Source organism: Hippichthys cyanospilos, chromosome 4 (assembly GCF_059441005.1).
Source record: "Hippichthys cyanospilos isolate Australia breed blue-spotted pipefish chromosome 4, RoL_Hcya_1.0, whole genome shotgun sequence".
In the NCBI taxonomy this organism is placed as follows: domain Eukaryota; kingdom Metazoa; phylum Chordata; class Actinopteri; order Syngnathiformes; family Syngnathidae; genus Hippichthys; species Hippichthys cyanospilos.
Genome location: NC_142372.1, coordinates 23,036,278 through 23,052,263, shown reverse-complemented (window position 1 = coordinate 23,052,263; position 15,986 = coordinate 23,036,278). Strand labels below are relative to the sequence as shown.

At 38.2% G+C, this 15,986-nt stretch overlaps 1 protein-coding gene across 1 annotated transcript; it reads left to right on the top strand.

Moving 5' to 3' along the window:
* The first annotated feature begins 9,452 nt into the window (after positions 1–9,452).
* On the top strand, positions 9,453–12,876 carry socs4 (suppressor of cytokine signaling 4). The gene is made up of 2 exons (XM_088413524.1): positions 9,453–9,541; positions 10,700–12,876. Exon 2 carries the CDS (start codon positions 10,730–10,732, stop codon positions 11,885–11,887), a length of 1,158 nt encoding a protein of 385 aa, XP_088269650.1. The 5' UTR covers positions 9,453–9,541; positions 10,700–10,729; the 3' UTR covers positions 11,888–12,876.
* Positions 12,877–15,986: the final 3,110 nt, after the last annotated feature.

Genomic DNA, 15,986 nt, shown 5'->3' with positions numbered 1-15,986 from the left:
CTTATAAGGAATGGGTTGGCTAGATAATGAATGTTTGTTTAGTGCCATCTGCTGGTTACAGTGATCAAACACAACTCCGCTATAGGGGTTTAACAAATTAAATGAAAAAAAAAAACAAAAACAAACAAACAAACAAAAAAACAATGTAACTGGAAAAAGTACAGTATATGGTCAGGCCGAATAACAAAGCTCCCTAGATCAAATTGTGAAGGTGAATGTCATCTGTGTGTTCATTATTCTGATTTTTGGGACTTTTGTGCAATTGTATTTGTTAGTTAGGCTTATTGCACTAAAGATTATCAACACTCCTACGCCTTCAGAAACCCTTCCATCACACCCCTTAACAAAATTTGCATGCATAGGTGAATCATTGAGTAGTTGATGATTATACACACAAGCATACCAGAGAAAATGCGAAAGAAGAAGGAAGGAGATGGTATAATGAATACATTGATGTAAATGTATTGCCTCAGTTTCACTTCATGGCTCAATTCTATCTTGACGCGGAGTGACCCATTTCCAATACAATACATTTTCATTGGTAATGGACACAGCAATGTGCTGCAGAAATTTAACTAAGGTTAATGGTTTTAGTGATCGCCTGCTTAGAGACATGCTGATTATTGCAGTTTGTTTACCCATCATCCTCTGTCTATTGTTTTGCAGGCAAGACTGTGACATCTAGCTTTTATTATAAGTACTACATACTTACCGTATATGAAAGTATTAACCTAAAACAACATAGTTCAGTGAAGTGACTTCAACTTTCCTCAAAAGTGTTCTGTCATTTGATGTCCTGAAGAAACCTATTGAGTGCACACACAGTACACACACGCAGTTACTGGAATTTCTCCTCTCCGCTATTGATTTTTTGGGCGAGCTTCACAAATGTTTACACTGCTAGGCTAGAGAAATACAAAATCAACAGACACCCCAACCTCCTCACCCCCTCTCCAGTATTTCTGCATGCATTAGAGGTCAGGAAACACACAGGATGTGATCAGACCAATAAATTACTGTACTGGGAGACTGAAAGGCTGTCGGGAATTGTTCGGCAATAAGGGATTAACTCTTTCCTGCATGGCACAATTGAAATCACCTTAACATCATGAATACTTGGTATGCGACCCATAATATTAAACATTCATAAAAATAAAAACGATGAAAGAGTTGATAAATAAAGCTTGAGGTTAGCAGCATTGTAAAAGTGGAGGCTGAACTGTATTGATTCATCAAATGGTACTTAAAAGAACCGTGAGAGGGTCGGTCACAGCAATGTTCATGAATGAACTGATTGACTTGAGTGTACTCATTTTTATGTTGTCTAATGAAGCTGGCTGGAGTTGTGGTGGTCCACCATGATGCAGCATCTGAAATTTGTCATGTGTTTGGTCCTGATCCTGGTGAGCCAGCACAAGTGTCAAAAAGAAAACTGTGTACATGTAACAGGACTTTCGGTCCTGCCTGTTTGTGTACATACAACTGTTTTACACTATGGTAAAAAAAAAAAAAATTGGGGGCCCTCGGGTTCAGCCTTCTCTACTTGCCTAACATAACCTGACATCATTATCATAACTATAATAAAAGTTGATTTAATTTCAGCTGTCTATCTATCTATCTATCTATCTATCTATCTATCTATCTATCTATCTATCTATCTATCTATCTATCTATCTATCTATCTGTCTGTCTGTCTGTCTGTCTGTCTGTCTGTCTGTCTATCTATCAAGAGTTTTAATCAGTTTTAATTTTAGTCAGGCTGTATGAAATCTGCTATAGACCTTCAGAATCAACAGTGCGGGCACTGTAAGTGAACTGTACGGGCACTTGCAGTTAATAGATAGTCAGATCAGGAGTTGGCGACAGTAAGACCAGCTAGAAGGCTTAACGTTAAATGTGACATTTAAGCGCCCTGTGACTGGGTGGATTGATGGGAGGCAGTGCTATGCAGATCAACCAAGCATGCAGTGTAGCTTTGTTGATCTGCATTAACGGTCTAGCCTACACCGATCTACCTCAGGCAGAAAAATCAAATATATATACTCCCTTTTTTAAGCCACAGTGGCTGAAGGAGAGGAAAATGCCAACCAAGTCATTGAAGTCTTCCTGAGGCAACAAAGAAGAATGGATTTTGCGTTGAAATAAGTGTTTTGGGGGACAGCCATTTTGGTGAATGCAAGCATTTTATTTATTATTTTACTTTTGATATGTTTTTGTAATTTTATTTTGTTCATATTCAATTAATGGATATCACGTATCATGTGTCACGATTAAGGTGATGCAACAGCCAGTAATGCATATGTGTGTTTTCTCCAGCCCTGGTGTCATAAATGATGGTATTAGGAAGGGTATTTATTCGACTCAGACTAAGTAGGACATCACTGAAGGCCTGTATGAAATGCACGGACCGCCACTGAGATACAGAATATGTACATACAGTACATACTTGCATCCATATAGATAGAAACATAACACTAGATCTCGACTTATCAGGAACTGAAGTATCCTCTATATCTAAGGGAGTATAGAGTATATGGCTGTCCATTTGAGTGACCAGTCTTGGCTTGGGTTACAGTCTTTAATGTGACAGAGGGGAAAGACTTCTCTGGATACTTACGGGCAGCAGAAAAGATGGAGACATAAATAAATACCAGAGAAGTCAATACTGCAGCTCACATGTCCTTGGTGGATCATTATCCCACTCTTCATACAGTATATCTTACCCAGCTCTTCAAACATTGCAGTACATCCATCCACATCTAGACAAAATGTAAAAATTAACACAGATAAATTCTGGTGTTGTGCAAATTTGTATACTTTATAAAAAATAAATACTGTAAATGCTACCAAAGTTGTAAAAGGAAGATGCAAAATGTTTTCTTGGGTATATCACATGAAATGTCAGCTAACAGTAATTTGAAATTGTCTCCTTAAACAGACATTCATTGTTATTCTTTTGAGTTTCAGAAAATTGATCCACTAAGACAGTGGTTTTCAAAGTGGCGTTGGCGGACCTCTAGGGTTTGTGGCCTTAATGCAGTCGGCCCGTGAAATAATTTGGGTTATTAATAAAAATACTGATACAGTATTTGTGTTCAATTTGATTGATTTTTTTTTAATTAAATTGTGAATGTATTCATGACTCTTCAATAAAGCAATCAATTCAACCAGTTTAATACACTTTTGAAATGTAATAATTATGAAATTTGTCAAATAGACCCACGTAATCCACGTCATCATCAAATACTGTAGCTTGATATTTAGTCAGTAAGTATTTGGCAGCAACCTCTTTGAGGGAAAATTATCCGTTTTTTATAAGTAAACATGCAATTTACAAGTTTTATTTTGTAAACTTTGGTTTGGCTGAAATGTAACATTTGCACTTGTTGTCAAATTGAATATGTTGCTGAATAAAAAAGACATGTATGTTTGGCTTTATTTTTTTGGGTTTGTTTCCACAAGCATTTGCAATGGGGATCCCTGGAAAATTTGATTTTCAAAAACGCGTCGCTGACACAAAAAATCTGGAGAACTCTGCACTAAGATATACTGTAGGTGTCAAAATCAAGGCGACCATGACAGGAAAGCTTTCCAAATCGTTTTATGCAACTATAATTTTACTTTGATTTCTTTTTAAAACTAGACCATTATCATAACAATTATATTGAATATGCAGGGCCAATTATGTAATGTGATGTGATAGGGTTCTGAAAGGAAACATTTGGGAAGTAGTACCATGTGTAGCTTTAGGCTACACAGTTTGTTGGGCTAAGCAGGGCATCAAGATATTGTAGAAATACGGTGTTGTCCATGCCCACTGCTGTCACCCTTGAATGTTCTGATCAAGATCTCGTTCATTGCGGCTTCCGGGAGTTAATATTGTTAGTGTTATCATTATTATTATTATTTTAATTCTGAATTTCTATTCTTGTCATGACAGGCACCTTTCATGTGTCTTGGTCATCAAAGCTGTCTCGAAGCCAAATTACAGCTTGCTATGTATTTTCCTGGAAATGTCTCACTAGCTGGGTATTTTATATCAACTGATAAGATTATGTGAGTCAGATTCTATAAACTACATCGTCTGTTTGTTGTTGTTTTTTTTTTTGTTTGATTATCAGGATGTCCACTACAAGCAGACTCATTTAATTTCATACCACTATCACTTTATGTGAGTCAGATTCTATAAACTACATTGTCTGTTTGTTAGTGTTGTTTTTGTTTGATTGTCAGGATGTCCACTACAAGCAGACTCGTTTTATTTCAGACCACTGTCACTTTATGCTTGACCTTAATATGAGTACTTTGTTCACCAGCTCAAATGTCAAGCAATGGAAACGTTGAGATGTGGCATGAATTAGCAATGAAGCAATCCAATTTGGACAAGCAATCACATTTGGCCCTTGAAAAAATATATGATTAAATTGAAAACCAGCCAAAAGCCATGGCATTATCAATTACCAGAGGAAGTAACCCAAAAACAAACAAACGATAAAGGATATTGTGCCCCGGTGCTTTACTAACAACATGAAGATAGTTGTATTGAGAAAATGCTACGAAAAAAAAATTAAAACATTTTTCCAAGTTAATGACGCACATCTCAGGTTTCTGCACTGATGAATAAGGGTGGAATATTTCTTGGTGCATGTAATGTAACCCGTTGCTTTTCAGTGAAAGCTCTAGCATTGCTGTTTTGTCAGAGGAGTCGTCGGATAAAAATCAATGGAAACAAATGAGACCCATGGAGCCAGACTCCACACTGATTCAATTTACTATCTCTGCAACTCACATTATAAGTCAGCTTCTCAGCAGATACACACGTGCACACAAGAACACATGCATAGTACCAGGCCAGAAGATTTCTTTTTCATTTAAAAAAAAATGCACGCGTGGCATGAAAAGTACGCTTCTTAAATCTTTGTATGCCATTACTTTTTTAAATAAATGATTCTTGTTTGAACAAATATGATTGTTGTTCCTGGTTGTTATTATTATTATTATTATTATTATTATTATTATTATTATTATTATTATTATTATTATTATTATTATTATTATTATTATTATTAAATGTAAAAAGAAATGTACAATATCAACATTGTCAAAGTCAAAAAGTCAGTCATTACACCAGTAAGTTTCATTGAACCCACCCACCACCGACTTGTCTGTTGAGTGACAGCCATGGTCCTAATGTCCGCCCAACAAGCACATTCTTTATCAAAGAAAAATGTTAAATGTAAACAAAAACATGGCGACGTTTCACTCCGGTGCTAATGGAGTTTGACCCTCACAGATGTGGTGATTTTATAAGTATTAATTAATTAATTAATGAAATAAGCTTTTCTCTATTGCTTTTCCCTATTGTGGGGCCTAATCACATTGAAGCTGTGATAAATAATTCTGCCTCCTGACAACTAAATAGATCAACAACGACAGGAACAGCTTTCATTCATGTCTTTATTCTTCCTCTCACTCTCATAACAGGCGAGTATCCTCATTTTAATGCACTTTTAAGTATCACACACGGGAATTAAATGCGCTAACCAGGAACCAATATTCATACAAGAACAGAAACCAAATACTACTCAACACAAAGCAAAATTTCGGCATGTCCACAAAACAAACTAAATTACAAAAAAAAAAAAAAAAATGTGTGCAAACTCCAAATTACCGTAATTCCCAAACTATAAGAAGCACCTGCGTAAAAGACAGACTTAATTTTGGGGTCAAATTCTGGTATTTTTTTATGTTACCGTGTATAAGATGCACCAACATTTTGGCAACAATGTAAACACTACAGGAAAACGGAATAATTCTCATCCTCCGCCCTCCAGCTCGTTTCGCTTCGGTAATTATTGAAATTAAGACTACGGCCGATATAAAAATGCACATCTGTGCATCAAAACTCAGCTTATGTGGCTGACAGATCAATCTTCCTGGAATGGTGTAGAAAAAAAAGTCAAATTTATACCATTTATTGGACGCACCCATACTTTTGGCCTTTGTTTTGGGGGAAAAAATGTGTCTTATGTTTGGGGAAATATGGTACTGTAATTCACAAACACATATTACTCACATACATGCAAATGAATGAAAATACTGTCTATCCTGTACTAAATAATGTGTTACAGTTGTGACTTATAATGTTCCTAATAATGATGAGACAGTCCAAGATTGCCAACCCTAGTGGGGTACAAACTGGACTGAAGACAAGAAGGCATTCACACTCACAGTCGAACCTAAGACCCGAGTCATGTTTGACCCCAGAACCTTCTTGTAATCACGACAAAGGAGTTCGTGGTCTGATCCTCACTAAGTCCTCCATGTATTTCTTTCATTTTGCAAACACTATACAGTCATGAGAGGGTCCTTCTTTCCTCATTTCTTTCTATAGTAATGAATACTGGACAAATGTACTTTAAATGCTGAACCAAACAGGAGTTGAGCTCCCAAAAACATTTTTCTTTAGATACTAAATGAAAACAAGCTGCCATAATGCATTCTGTACTTTCACTCCCCCAACTGCATCAATATCAATATCAACATAATCTGTAATAGCATTCATGTAAAAATCTAGGCAGAGTAGTCTCCATTCAGTCGGAGTTGCATCATTTATTCATGAAAGCTCCTGTCGTCCATGCTGCTCATGGGATCGATGCCTCTGTAATGTGGATTAATACGAGCCCTGGCTAGAGCAGATTGATGGGCCGTCTGGAGTTCGCCAACTGCTGAAGGTTCTTCCTGGATGAAACTTTGCACTTTGCCCTTTGGGCATCCCATTGTGAGGGGAACACTCTATGTTCATTTGTCTCTTGACTGTGCTGTTTGTGGGTTTGCATTCAAGGTTGAATTTAGAGAGGAGCATCGCTATCCCTTCCTCTGCATGTAAAAAGCAAAAATGAATCAAATTTAAAAATGTTCAAATTACATTATTTAATTTGATTTTCAATCCAATGTCGATGATTTTCTGATTAATATATCAGAGTTAGCATATTTGATCATCCACATCACGTGTTCAAGTCCAGCACTTGACTCTTATTTTCATCCTTTTTAATTTTTTTACTCTGTCCTCAATTTATTGCAGACAGGCAGAGTTGTAAATGAGCTTTGTTTCACATATTTATTGATGAGCATAGCAGTAATGGAGTTTAACAATTTCCACGTGCCTTGTGATGAATCTGCCGTCAGGAAACACAATTACTGACATTTCCTTAAATCAGTCGTTCTCAAACCTTTTGAAATGAGGAACCCTTTTCAGAAAGCCAATTTTACAAGGACCTCCATTGCAAATAACAAAACAAAACAAACATTTATTAGCTTTATTAAATTTAAAAATGTAATAAGTGGCCTTTTCATTCACCGACACATTAAATTTGACAACAAATAAATGTGTTGTTTTTCAGCTATACTGAAGTTTAGAAAATAAAAATTGCAAATTGCATGCCTCTTTAAAATAAACCAGGTCAATTTCCAATTATTTAGTCAAAAACAGCATTATAAAATAAAATGCTGCCTACAGGACAAAACAATAGTGCTGGGGAAACGTGTCAGGACTTCAGACGCAAGACTCAAAATATGAACTGTCCCACTTAAATCCTGATGTCTAGTCACCCTAGTGTTGATACTATATAATCGTGGCTTTCATAATATAAATTCATCCATTTTCCACAGCTGCTTATCCTCACTAGGGTCGGTAGCATGCTGATGCCTATCCCAACTGTCTTCGGCCAGGAGACACCTTGAATTGGTTGCCAACAGAGACAAACTCATTATCACACCAAAGGGCAATTTGGAGAATCTAATACACCTACCATGCATGTTTTGGGGATTGTGGGAGGAAACTCTGAGAAAAAACTGGGTGGGCATGGAGATAACATGCAAATTCCACAGAGTAAGGCCAGATCTGTAATCAAACCTGAGACCTCTGAACTATGAGGCTGACATGCAAAACAGTCTGACACCGTGCCTGACGCCTGCGTTTATGACATATTTGATGTAAATGTATGTTTTTGACCAAAGCATTTTTAAAATGTTTAAAAAAAAACAAAAAAACAATGGTTTCATATTTATATACCCGACTCTAGTGCACGGATCAATGCTCAGTATGTCACTGGTTGAAATCCATGGGAGCACAAAATATGGCTTTCTCCAAATATATGAACAATGAAAGTAAGTAATGAGTAGACTTGACATTACATCTATGTATTAACTGGCCAGATGTTATTCTAGTTCCTGGAGGTCTCATACATTTTGTGTGGAATCGATTAAGGGGACTGCAAGAACATGCACATTGTCATCAATCTGTTATAATGCAAAGAGCATTAAAAATTCAGTTAAGAGGAAGTGGAGTGTCATTACATGATCAGCCATATCAGACTTGATAAAGATTTATTGATGAGTCTTTCATCTAAAAACACTCACAAAAGCAACACATACACACAGACACACACAGATACACAACTACATCACACACACACACACACACACACGCACACACACGCACACACATATATATATATATATATATATATATATATATATATATATATATATATATATATATATATATATATATATATATATATATATATATATATATATATATATATATATATATATATATATCAGCATATGACATGGCATTTGCTGGAGGTTTTTAAGTGAGAAATGCAAAAATCATTCAATCAATAAGTGAAGCCTTTTAGATGCTTTGTTGTTTCCTCTATTGAACTAAATAATTGATTGAACTCCTATGCAGGTAATAAGCCCAAACAAGCTGCTGGTAAATCTGATTATTAACTAGTAGTTTGGAATCTCCTGCAGACAGTCTAATGGTAGTTGTTCAAGGCGCATTCAATGCAATCATAATTAAGTAGCCAGGACCTACAGCATACATGTTATATGCATTTATATAAAGCATTTGTGAAATGACATTAAAGACGAGGACGCCGTTTTTTGTTTTGTTTTGTGTTTTAATTAGCCAACACTAATCAAACACACGCATTTATAGTTTTGAAGCCTTCGGGGAGAACCCGCAATGTACATGGTCACGAAAATAAAAAACAAAACAAAAAAAAACATTAGATATTAAATTATGGTCATATAAATAAAGAAAACGCACACATATACTGTACGTTGCAGATAAATGGACACATGTGACGTTATGGGCTTCATGTGAAATAACTGAAAACATGTTTTATGTTCTAGTTTCTTCAAAATAGATTATATTTTGTGTATAATTGGCAATTACCAAGTGGAAAACATAAAGACATACTGCAACTACTGTCAACTTGAGATCACCTTTCAAAACCCCACCCATTTCTCTTCCGTATTGACACTACACCACCTCTTCACTTCAGACAGTGATGACAAAGGATAGGAGGAAACTGCTGCCCCCTGTGGGATTTGACAGAGATGTTATAGGACGTGGAACAATCTGCCATCTGTCAGACGCCGAGAGGTTGCAAGCCGGTCACACAAGTCCTTTAACGTGTAGACAACCAACATGGATGAACGGCTGTGCTCGTGACATTTTTGGAAGGTATGTTCATCTTTCGAGTTCATTTTGATCATTAAAAACAAAGCTTTAAGTGCTGCTCCTGTTCTGATCGGAGATACCGAAAGACAGCACCGGAGTTTTTATGAAGCTTTTAAACCCACCCAAAGAAAAAAAAAAGTTGAAGCAAGTACAGTGTTACATCAATGTAACGGAGTTTTGGGCAGTATTTTCTACTGGATTTGATCTCCAGACAAAGGCGAACATGAATATTCAAAAGAATTGTTGTTGTTCAAATGTTAACTGTTTAAACGCTTTAAATTTGAGTGACGTGGTTATGTATTGCCAAATTTGTGCCGGTTGGTACTGGATTGGTTAATTCCTACATCCCGAGTCGGGACATTCCTTGATTTAGGATCCGAACCTAAAGTGGTCACACGGCAGTCGCTAATTGTAGTTTAGTACAAATATATAAGCTTTTTATTACCGAATTAACAGTACAAATCTTTTGTTTTAATTGCTGTGGAAATATTGTGCAAACTTTGTTGTGCTAATTAAGCCCCTTGTGTTTGGCTGGCAACCAGTCCAAGGTGCCCTAACGCAGGGGTTCTCAAACGTTTTGAACTCAGGGACCCTTTGAAGAAAATGATTTTCCAAGGGCCCCCCTTGCAAATATTTGCGGAAACAAAACAACAACAAAAATTAAATACATTTAAAATTTATTTGCATGAATTAAATTCAAGGAATTAAGAAGTGGCATTTTTTTCATCAACACATTCAATTTGACAAAAAGTACTGTATATTTGGTACTTTTGAGCTATACTGAAGTTTAGAAAATAAAAATTGCAATGTGCACGCCTCCTTATAACAAACCGGGTGGATTTCCAATTGTTTAGATAAAAACAGCATTATCAAATAAAATGCCGCTTTAGCATTGCTGACTTCATCACCTCGTTAGCTAGCAACTGTAAACATAAAGTGCATTTTGACAAAATTCAAAACTATTACATTTTTAAAAAATGTATTGACTCATTCAATGTCATATATATTAATACTTTAGAACAAACAATAGTGGTTAAAAAAAAGTTTAGTAAGGTTTTACAAACAATTTCAACAAACAAATTTATCCCTAAAATATCTGTTTCACATTTGTATCTACAGTATTGTTGTTATTGCTCAGATGTGTTTTTTTTTCACCTACAGACTATCACGGCAAGTGTAGCGAGAGCAGCCATGTCTGAGAAAAAGCCTCGGGCCTCTGACACTCGTCCCAAATGTGGCATTCGCAGCTGGAGTGCCGACAGTTATGTTTGGCGAGGAAAGAAACGCTCAAGGAACTCTCGCAAGGGTTCCAGTCCCGGAGGATTCGAGACGGACGGGCCCGAGGAACTCGGGGTACGGTCCACATCCTGTCCCAGGAGGCGCAGAGAGAGAAAGTGTAGCTGCAGCAGTCTTGGGGAAGACATTGATGCCGTGTGCCGGAAAGCCCTGTCCAGGCGCTCTCTTCGGCAGAAGTTCCAGGACGCTGTGGGACAGTGTTTACCCTTGCGCTCACATAATCCCCACCATCATCATCATCACCACCATCTAGCAGGAGCCTCACGTCCCTTCTCTGTGTTATTCTGGTCCAAACGCAAGATTCACGTCTCAGAGCTCATGCAAGACAAGTGCCCTTTCTCCCCTACAAGTGAACTCGCTCGAAGTTGGCACCTTTTCAAAAATCATGCCGCCCACCCAAATGCCCGCATGGACCTGGAGGATAACGTCACACCCAACAAGCTATCTTCATGCAACTCCCCACCGCCGACACCCCTCTCCTGGGAGGAAATCTGCTGTTCACCTGGGCCTGGAAGCATCACTCAAGACGACTGGGACACGATTTGTCCTCACGAACAAACAGAGGACCATATACTGGTCCCCGACCTCCTGCAGATAAACAACAGCTCCTGCTACTGGGGGGTGCTGAATCGCTTCGAGGCAGAGGAACTCCTGGAGGGCCAGCCAGAAGGCACCTTCCTTCTCCGAGACTCTGCCCAGGATGAATTCCTTTTCTCTGTCAGCTTTCGTCGTTACAGCCGTTCCCTGCACGCCCGCATCGAGCAGAACGGCAAGCGCTTCAGCTTTGACGTGCGTGACCCGTGCATGTATCGGGATGCCAGTGTGACAGGGCTGCTGAGACACTACAGTGACCCGGCCACCTGTCTTTTCTTTGAGCCCCTCCTTTCCCAGCCCCTCCCCAGAACATTTCCTTTCTCCCTGCAGCACCTGTGCAGGGCTGTGATCAGCAGCTGCACCACCTACCAAGGTATTGAGAACCTTCCGCTACCCCCTCAGCTCAGGAACTACCTCCGCCAGTATCACATCAAGTGTCAAGGGGCCTGTGCTCTGTGAGTGACTGTCCAATGCACAATTCATACCAAAGGATATTGTACAGTACATTATGCTGTACTGTATGTATGCGGTACTGCCTGGAGGAGCTCAAATGGGCTCCATTGCAGCCATTTAGCGCACTGCTTTATGATGCACTTTTCTTCAATAAATGACTACAATGGTCCTTGAACTAGTTCACGCAGCAGAGTAAGAATAGGTGCTTCTGTACTGCGGGGCAAGAAAACAGAATCGATGATAAAATGAATAGAAAATGATTTTTTATCATTTGTTTTATATTTAAGCCCAAAAAGCGATTTTCATTCTAACATTTACAGTAAACTTAACTTTACTGCTGCATTAGTGTAAATTTTGACTGAGGAACAAAGGTTGCATTGCCCCCAAATTTCATCTAAATTACTTGAAGGCTATCAACAGAAAATAGCAGAATTTTATTATTATTATTATTATTATTATTACGATTATCAAGTATTCATAATCAGCTACATACATGAGAAGGATCGTCACCTGTTAACCTGCAGATGACATCTTGTGAGTGTGAGTATCAACTGGAAAGATGGAGTTTCTCTCTGGCCAACAGTATACCAGTACATATATCACTGTGTTGTGAGTCAGAGGACAAAGGTGCGCATAAAATCGGATAACTATTGTTAATTACTTGATGTTAATTACCATTATGGTACTCTCTTACGCAGGAGTACTCATCACAAGTGCTTTTGCAGCTTACTTATTCTCAAAACCCAAACCAAACATCTCTCCTGAGGCTCTAAATGGAAACTGTGGTTCTAAAGTGTGCCTTGTAGATTTTTGGGCATATTTTCAGAGGTGGCCATTTTACATTTGTTTCATGGTCCATCAGTCCTTGGCTCATCACCGACGGATCAACAGACAGTCTGTCAGTACCGATGAATTGCCTAGCTTTGCATATTTCCTTCGCATGGGCAACTGGGGAGCAAAATTGCTGTGCTTCATTAAAACTACCTAAACCTGAATCTATAGCTGACTTGTGTTTGATTGATTTTTTTAAAGACATCCGTCTATCCATTTTCTCTGGCCGCTTGCTAGTGCCTATCCCTGCCGTCTTCGGGCAGTAGGCAGGAGACACCGTAGACTGGTTGACAGCCAATCGCAGGCCACACAGAGACGTACAACCATTAACACTCAGAACCACACCTAAGGGCCATTCAAAGTAGCTATAATTGAACCTGTGACCTCGGAATTGTGAGGCAGATGTGCCAACCACTGTTTCGCCCTTTTCAAGACAAAACAATTGAACTCCTTGCAGAGGAAGACGATGCCCTCTCCTTACAGAGCCACTAGATGGTAATAGAAATCCATCCATTAACTTGGAGCCTTTCTTAGCAGTATATCTGCAGCAGGTGGGCTACACCCTGAGCTGGTTGCCACCAGAAAAAACAACCATTCGCACTCACACCTCACTATAATTTCGAGTGACCACCATACCTTCCTTGCATTTTTGGGGAGTGTGGGAGGGAAACAGTGTGCCCGGAGAAGGTCATAGCCTGAAGCGAAATCATGACCTTTGCACTGCGTGGATGTGCTTGTTAACCACTCTTCAGCTTGACATCACAATTTAAGGCAGCACATTTTTTTGAGCAGTTACATGAGGAGTTTTCCATGTTTTTAAAAAGGTATATCAGAAGACAAAATAAATATTGTATGATTGTAGGATTTACATAGATGTCTCCAAATAATGGAATCAATGCATTTCCTCTCATCTTTGACTGCCTCCACAATGTTAATACACAAAGCAATAAATAAAATAAACCTACATGACGATTCAGTGGAATGTCACTTCCAAACAGATTTAAGTGTGACGTATAAATCATACTTCTGTGTTCTTGTGGCAACTGCTGTTCATGTCAGATGTAGACAGGCTAATGATATGGAAAATTCTACTTTCACTCCAAAACAATCCACCTTGCTCTCCCCGAAGGACATTTCAAAATGTCAGGGCTTCAGTAGAGCAAATGGAGAAATGAGGACATGAAAAATATAATTTCCTACCCAAGTGGTGTGGAATCGCAATTTGTGTGTCATTCAGCTCCCCTCCCTTCCAAACAGCTCTTCAAAAAGGAATGATATATATATATATATATATATATATATATATATATATATATATATATATATATATATATATATATATATGAAGGAAGATTTAAATGCCACTAAAACACCAGTCAACACTACAAAGTAATATCATTTTTAGTTTCATTTAGTTGAGGACTAGTTAATCCAATCCATGTTTTACCGTATTCACCAGTCAGACACACGCAGCACAAATGTCCTCTGATGGTTCCTGTATACTATTAGATTTCACTGATGTACTTTTTACACACACAGCTGTCTGCCAACTGAGAACTTCCTGTTGAGCAGATCAGATTGTCCCCTGAGGTGCAGCTTAAAGTGGTGAGTGAGTGGAGAGTCAACACATGGTGCGTTGCCTTTTCCAGACACAGCAAAGAGTCAATATTGGACCGGACACACACACACACACGCACTTGGAGGACATTTCAAAACTTCACTTTGATTATGTTACACTACATATTCATCAATGGGTAATAAACTATCAAAGGCTTGATTAGCCCAGTTTACGCATCACTGGTACAATTTTTATCGTATGATTTAATCAGGGCCTGCTCAAGCCAATGTGACATTCCCTAGTTTCAAGTGCATTGAGCATCTGCCTATATTTACTGTATTGCAGCGTGTGACCTGGCCCTAGTTTTAATACTTGGAGTAATTGGCACTTTTATAACAGCAACAAGCTTCTAGGGTTGAAAATCTGGACGAATGTTAGCTTTCATCAGGAGAAGAAGCTAGCTGTCTAGATTGCTGTTATGTAGTGAGAGGACTACCTTACTTAAGTTTTCCAACCATCCATTTTCAATAGCAGCTATCCTCAGTAGGGTCGCTGGCTTGCTGGGGCCTATCCCAGCTTTCTATGGTCAGTAGGCGGGGTACACCTTGAACTGCTTGCCAGCCAACTGCAGGTCACACAGAGATGAACAACCATTCACACACCCAATCACATCTAAGGACAAAATAGAGTGCTGAATACACCTGCCATGCACGTTTTTTGGAGTGTGGGAGGAAGCCAGAGTGCTTCGAGAGAGCCCACGCGGGCTCGGGGAGAACATGCAAACTCCACACAGGAATGCCGTAGCCAGCTGGAATTGATATTCGGATTGAACCGTGAGAGGAATGTGCTAACAAGTCTGCCACCTGTACCGCCCTTGCTTAAATTAATAAGTGAAAAAAAACTCGTGTATGTGTAAAAGTTGCAAAAGGTAGAGTAAGATATTCAATCAAGGATAACTATATATGTTATGTAAAAATAAAAAAAATAAAATACCAGAGGAGAAGCTATACCTTTGCTCTCCACATTTTTTGGGGCAAAACTGTCTGTGAAGCCCAATCCTGCGTGTCGAGTATTTCACAGTTTGTTTCTACCATGCTAAAAACATCATGGTTAACAGGCTTGCGTGCATGTTGTGGGACACATGATTGTTTATTATTATTATTATTATTATTATTATTATTATTATTATTATTATTATTATTACAAAAGATTCTTATGTATATTAAAATGTTCCAGTAATTCAAGAAACAGCAATAAAACAAATGTTAAAAAAAAGAGAAATCTAAATTTCTTTTATCCATTTTCAGTAGCTGCTTATCTTTGGTCGCTGGCTTGCTAGTGGTTATCCCAGCTGACTATGGACAGAGGGCCTTGGACACTCTGAACCAAAGTTTCCATTTCAAATAATCTGTTATTTTGTTTTACACACGAATTTTAAAATTTCTAAATTCTGTCAATTATCTTTTAAGATTTGTTGGGTGGAACATTTCATTTTACTCAATTTTGAAATGACCCATTTTAAGCAAGATTCAATGATTTTGACTCAAGGCGCGAAAAGTAAAAAAAAAAAATCACAAATGGATCATTTAAGGCATCCCATCAAAAAATATTACGTTGAACGCTAGAGCGTGTTTCTGTGTTAACGTATGCGTTTAATACCTTGTGATTTGTTTTGGAACTTCCGTTTCCAAGGAGTGCAAAAAAAAAAAAAAAGAA

Excerpts from the sequence above, each read along its gene's own strand:
- socs4 (XM_088413524.1), top strand. The coding sequence starts at position 10,730 with ATGTCTGAGAAAAAGCCTCGGGCCTCTGACACTCGTCCCAAATGTGGC.